General features: G+C 42.5%; 1 protein-coding gene across 1 annotated transcript in view; it reads right to left on the bottom strand.

Moving 5' to 3' along the window:
- Nucleotides 1–414: 414 nt before the first annotated feature.
- LOC102296248 (mitogen-activated protein kinase kinase kinase 7) overlaps nt 415–6,793 on the bottom strand; it is a 14,002-nt gene continuing 7,623 nt past the window's right edge. Inside the window, exons 8-11 of the mRNA XM_005920569.3 lie at nt 4,625–4,699; nt 4,402–4,508; nt 1,490–1,670; nt 415–1,395 (exon numbers count right to left, since the gene is read on the bottom strand). Of these exons, the coding sequence (XP_005920631.1) occupies nt 421–1,395; nt 1,490–1,670; nt 4,402–4,508; nt 4,625–4,699 (1,338 nt within the window). The 3' untranslated portion in view covers nt 415–420. The remainder of the gene's footprint in view (nt 1,396–1,489; nt 1,671–4,401; nt 4,509–4,624; nt 4,700–6,793) is intronic.

Raw genomic sequence — 6,793 nt, 5'->3', positions numbered from 1 at the left:
TAAACTACAAGATATAAGCAGGAGAAGAAAAAAAAAAGAAAACAAAGACAGTGCTGCCTCGTTAGAGCGGCGTTCAAGTGTCTTATTTTGTTACACTTGTACCTCTTACAGTATGTTATGCATCAGTTTTAATAGCACATTAAATTACACAGGTGAAGCCAATCTGACAACATGACAGTACAACCTCAAACTGCCTTTTCCTTCCTTCCCTCTTCACAGTACACATGGGTGTAGTATTCGTCCATTTAATTAAAAAACAAATTAACAAAAAATGTGTGTATACCAGCTCTTTTTTTAACAGGAGATCGCACATACTGTAGCTCAGATACTGCATGTGCTTACAAGTCAAAATCTTTCTAGTTTGGCCTCGGTGTGTATTTCTGTGTGTGTTTTCTGTGCATGTTTCTGCTAAGGTGTCATCTAATCACTGTCAGACCAGTCGAGCTCCATCATGTCCATGGCTGCTGTTGCCATGTTGATCTTGGTTCCGTGCCGCATGCTGCAGCTCTTAACAGAGTTCTGATTAGACGATGCCCGCATGCTCACCTGCACCCCAGAGTGACCGACGACACCCACTTCACCCCTGATCTTTTGGCTGATGGCCTCGCTGAGGTCTCCTCTAACATCCTGGACTACAACTCCCATGTCACTCCTGCGACCCCTGACCCCCAGCTCACTTCTGACGCCGTGACCAATGACTTTCATCACTCCCAGGTCGCCCATGTTCATGTCCATGTCACCCAGTCTCTCCATCTCCCCCATCTCATCCATATCTAAAGACAGCATGTCCCCAAAGCCCCCCATGCTCCCATGGAGACCTTTGAACATCGTTGGGAGCCTCCCTCCTTCGAGACCACCCTCCATCCCTCTCTCTTCCAGCGTGTCGCCGAGTTTTTCTATCTCCCATCCTCCCTCTCTATCCCTCTCTCCTTCCGCCTCCCCAAATCCCCCCGAGTACCCTCGGACAATAGTAGTCACCCTGCTTCTTTGCATTCCTCCCCTCTCCCTGTCCCCTTCCTCCCATGTCCTCTCCTCCCTTTCCACTACGCCACCGGGGAAACTCCTGAGTGTCACCTGCACCCTTCCTCCCTCCAGACTCCCACTGTCATCTCTGTCTCTCTGTCCCCAGCTTTTCTCCTCTAGGGTACCCTCCTCTTCCTCGTCCTCCTCCCCTAACCTCCCCTGCAACCCTCGGAACATGGCGTGCAGCCTCGTGCTGTCGAGCGAGCCCATCCCTCTCTCCAGCACCGCACTGCTCCCCCTCTCTGTGTCTCCGTTGCTTAGTGTGCGAAGGAGAGAGCTGACACCAGCACTGCTGACCCCAGCGCTATTGGAGTCCTGAGAGTGTGAGCGGAAGAACGAGCCCGAGGAGCTGATGGACATCGGTGTGAAGAACTGGTAGAGACAAGGGCAAGATTAAGAAAAAGGTATCAGTTAATTTTGTTTATGGCAGTTTGAGATAAATTATATACAGGCAAGTTTTGCGTACCGGTGAGATGTTTGAGCGCTCCATGAGTAGGGAGGTGGGGCTAGGAGTCATGTTGGACCTCTCCATTAGCCTCTCTTCCCACAGTCTGAGCCTCCTCTCTCTCTCCTCTAGCTCCTTCTCCTTGGAGTAAAGTTCCCTCTCTAGCTTCCGGAGGCGCTCTAATGTTGACTCAATTTCACACCTAAAGTATTTATACACATGAAAACATTAGTGGTCAGTGATTAACTCCAGGTTTTAAAGGAGAAATGACTATATTCAGAATGAGAATATAATAATTAATATGTAGTCTGCTAAAAACAGCTACCAGTGCATCTAAAAAACTGTATATAATGAAAAGGTTTTATTTTTAATTTATGTCATATATCACATATTCAATACACATAATGTGAATTATTTGAAATCTTTTTGTTTTAACATTGATGCTAATGACCAGGGGTCCCCAATTGCAGTCCACGAGGGCCGGTGTCCCTGCAGGTTTTAGATCTCACCCTGGGTCAACACACCTGAATCACATGATTAGTTCATTACCAGGCCTCTGTTGAACTTCAAGACACGTTGAGAAGGTAATTTATCCATTTACATCAGCTGTGGTGGATCAAGGACATATCTAAAACCTGCAGGGACACCGGCCCTCGTGGACTGCGATTGGGGACCCCTGCTAATGACTTACAGGTCATGAAAATCAGAAATCCAGTACCCCAGATTATTTGAAAGCTTTCATTTTAAGTAAATTGCTATGCCAACTCTCGATCTAGTTCAGTACACACAACTACAATCATGGAGATGACTGCTGACTTGGTAGTCGTTTCTATGATGGTCACTGACACTTTCCACAAAGAGGGTAAGAAGGCGTTTGATGAAAAGCCTGGCCTTTCAGAGTGTTGTATCAAAGCTTATTAATGGGATTAACTGAAAGGGAACACTGTAGTAGGAAAAGGTGCACATGCAACACGAATGATCGCACCCTTTAAAAAATTGTCAAAAACTTAAGAAAGATTCAGAGTGGACTGATCCTGGTTTCTGTGCATCCAAAGCCACCACAGAGGTCTCCAGGAAAGGAGAGACAACACCAAAAGAGTTTAACTGGGCTAAGAACAAAAAGAACTCAGTGAAAGTCCTCTTTTCAGATGAAACTCAATTTTGCATTTTAGTTGGACATAATGTTCCTAGAGTCTGTCAGAAGAGCGGAGAGGAGCCAAGAATCCAAGGTGTTTGAAGTAGTCTGTGACGATTTGGGGCGCCATGTCATCTGCTGGTGTCGGTGACGTTGTTTGGTCCACCATGTTAGTCCAAAGTCAACATGAGACAATCAGAAAGAGATTTTAGAGCACTTCATGCGTCCACCTGCTGGCAAACTTTATGGAGACAGTGGTTTGTTTCCAGAAGGACCTCTAGCAGCACCCAGCCATAGTGCCAAAACTACGACTGAATGGTATGCTGACCGTGTTATTACAGTGTTATTATTACTGTTATTGTTTGTGACCGGCCAACTTGTCTGGCCTGAACCTCATCAAGCACCTGGAATATTGAAAAAAGGAAGTCAAGAAACACCAGACCCAAAAATACAAACAGCAACCTGGGCCTCAATAACACCACAGCAGAGCCAACACTTGATTGAATCCCTGCTAAGACACTGATGCAAAATATTGAGGGCCTAAATAAGCATATTATTCAAAAGCTGGTCATTTCTGTATTGTAAACATCATTATAATTAATATTTTAATGATTTAAGATACTGGATTTGTGATTTTCATAAGCTGCAAGACATTTTTCACTTTATGTATATTGAAAATGCAAAATGTGAAAGTTTACATTTTTTGAATTTTGCAATGACCTCTGAGGCAAACTCACTGGAAACTACAATTCATTTTCATTTCTTTCATGAATTTTATTTCACATTCACTTGATACTTTCATTTTTTTATAACATTAAAATATTTTATGTTCATGAGGAAGTAGTTTGCAGTTGTGAGTAGTTAACTTTTTACAGCAGAACACAACATTGTTTTATAGTCGTCTTTTGATGCAGTACTCTCCTTTGCCACAAGAGGTCACTATTGGATTGGCTGTCGATGAGCCTGCATTCACAAACACAATCATCTCTCACGGCAACTAAATATAGACATGTGCAGAGTCATACCTCCTCCTGTATTCCTTCCATACTTCCCCTTTCATTCATCCCACCCCTTCACCTCTCCTCCCAGCTTGTCCAAGTTTTTCCACCCATACCTAAAACTTCACTCAGAATTGATTGCCTTCCTGTACTCATGTTAAATATGCACAGAATTTTGCACCTTCTCTCCTCCTGCTGTTCCATTGGCCACCTCTCTCTCCCTTTTTCCCTGCACCCCCCAACCTCCCCTCATCTGTCCACTCTTGTTTTCCTCTATCCTTGCTGTTTGTGTCTCGCTCAGTGTTTTAGATTTCACACTCACACAATACATTTCTGTTCCTCCCTGAACCTCTCCTCCTCCTCCTCCTCCTCTTCAACTCTTCAGTTTGATTTCTCCTCAACCACCCCACACCACCTCCAACCCCACCCCTTGTCTCTTTCTCCCCATGTCGGAGTGAGGGCAGAGTGGAGGAGTAGAGGAATCTCTTCCATGGCTACTTTCCAGTGAGCTTAATATAGACTGAAGTAGAGTACAGGGTCACACATTCAGCTTCTCCCTTGAGCTTCAGTGTCCACAGAGTTGTGTATGTATACATGTATGTGAGCGAGGGTACATGCTGATGCGTGTGTGGATTTGTGATCTACCGTGTGCACACGCATTCAAGAGGGTGGATTTGTCAGCCTCATAAGAGAACAACACTTTATAGCATGCACTTAAAAACGTCAGGAGATCCCTCTGACACAGTGCAGTTACACTCTTATTTTGGATGTCTACAAGACTGTGTTTTTTGTGTGTGTACCTCCACTGGTCCTTGTTGTGTAGGAAGGAGTTACACTGGTCCGGTAGCCTGCTATCGTTAGCCATGGTCTCCAGGGTTGCCAGCACCTGCTTAAACTGTGGACGCTCCTGTAAATACATTTGTACACACAGGATATGATCGTGTATCTTTGAAAGCATTCGGTGCGCTATATGAAACTTTTTTCCGCACATTAATCACTGTGTCCTGAGTCAGTTTAGCTTACCTTTGGGTCTGCTTGCCAACATTTTCTCATCAGCTCTGCAAAACTTGCTGGGCAGCTGGTGGGAATGGTCAGCCTCTGGATAGCCAAACACAATAACACAGACACATATAAAAATAATTACTATACAAATGAAACCACCCCTTTTTTTTTTTTCTTAACTCACCAGAGTGTTTTCATTTAGTCAACCATCCATTCATAAGATAAGATAAGATAACTCTTTATTGTCATTGCACAGTCATACATAGTACAGTAGTACAATGAAATTGGAAAAACCGTCCTACGTCGGCACTACATATAACACAACACGACACGATATGACACATCACAACGTAACAAACAACACAACACAGTATATTAACTTAGTATAAAAAAGAAGAATAAGTGTATGTGTATTGCACACTGTTATTATTCATGCAAATAGCTATCTGGTGATCAGGTCAAAGTGACCGCAAAACACACCCTTTTGGCCCAAACTCAAGATTTTTTACACTAATTATCATGAAACTTTACACAGTTGTATAATAGAGGAAAATAATGAAGTGATCACATTTTTTATCATAATGTTGTGCAAAAACACTTTTTGGATATAAACTGCACCTTGAATTTTTAAAAACTAGGCAAACAAAATTGAATAAGTTTCCTGCGCAGCCAACCCGTTTGACTACTTCAGCGTCAACAACTTCAGAATGAAAGTCTGCAGTCTTATATTTGGCTCTGTGAGCATGTACTAAAGGATGGAGCTTTGCAATTTGATGCCTTCCCCACAATGACAATGCATGGTAATAACAGCATGTTAGGATGCTTCCATTTGCTAAGTAGAAATGCACAGCATTTAACCAAAAGCTGATCTGATCTGAGGTGATATCAGAATTGGCATTACATTTCATTCTAAATCAAGTCAGAAAAATAGCTTTCAAACACCAGAGACTTTGCAGATCTCGTCTCGGTTCCTAATTCTTTTTACTCCAACACTCTGCGAAAACTTTACTGTATTATTCCTCTTTAAAGACCTCCATCTGCTCCTTTGACATAGTAAAGTAAACTCTGGGGACCATTAGCCCTCACCTTTAACCAGCATTGTTCACCCTTCCTTCAAATGTGCAATAGTCCTGCCTCTTCTGAAAACCAGAAAACGGCATTTTAGAAAAATCTAACTAGGTAACAGACTAAAGTGTAACCTTTTCCACTTTAGCTCTCTTTATACATTTGTCCAGCTCTTCATCATCCTCAACCTCTTATATACTTTTACTGCTCCAGTGTTCTGCAGTTTCCTGTTGAGTAGCATTATTCAGAAAACGCAGAAAATATTTCCTTTAACTTTTATGTGGATGACACAGATTTGGAGTAACTTTAACAAACTTGGCTCTGGTGGCTATAGAATTCAATTTAGAATCCTGTCATTTGGCTACTATGTGTTAAAATGTGTTGCTCGTTTCTCCATATTATACGCTGAGAGATTAGAAATCGTTTAAATAAAGAATATACCAAGATCCAGGACTAAGTGCTCGGGGGAAGAGACTGTGCCAAAACTTTCACCCTTATACTGAAATTTTTCACACAGCTGAAATGAGTAATGAGTGAACAGAGATGTCTTAACTTTAGCAGAAATCTGTGTGTATTATGTTGAAAAAGCTAAAAAGCTGACCAAGGAAAAACATGTTCATGTCCTTTGAAATTAGGACTAATCTCAGAAGAAACTAGTTTATAGGTTCACAATATTAGGTTTATAATTCCAAGTTTCAGCAAATTACAATCCATCACGGTGTTTATGAGCTAAATGGTGGGGAGGGGGGTTCATGTATATCTTTCTTTTGTACTGTGTAAACTGCAGTTACAAAACCAATCCCTTTGAAAATCATAGGCCCAGACATCTCCATAGTACAATGCGGTAAATGGAAACTGTTTCCCTGGGGATTAATCCTAAAATATCACCAACTCAGAGTGGAGAGAGGGCGAACTGAAGGGTCAGGAAGAGAGGTGTAGCAATGGAAAGGGAAAATCAGACGGAGACTGGGAAAGAGGAAGAGAGAGAGAGAGTTATTTAGGGAGAGTATTTGGAGACGAGCCAGCAGCTCCGAAGGAATCATGTTCTCTGTGTTGTTTTGTTGTGTGTGTGTGTGTGTGTGTGTGTGTGTGTGTGTGTGTGTGTGTGTGTGTGTGTGTGTGTGT

This window comes from Haplochromis burtoni, unplaced genomic scaffold, assembly GCF_018398535.1.
Source record: "Haplochromis burtoni strain Fernald_Lab_line unplaced genomic scaffold, NCSU_Asbu1 Contig_41, whole genome shotgun sequence".
Classification (NCBI taxonomy): domain Eukaryota; kingdom Metazoa; phylum Chordata; class Actinopteri; order Cichliformes; family Cichlidae; genus Haplochromis; species Haplochromis burtoni.
Note: the sequence above shows the minus strand (reverse complement) of the source record. Positions and strands in the feature narration are given on the sequence as shown.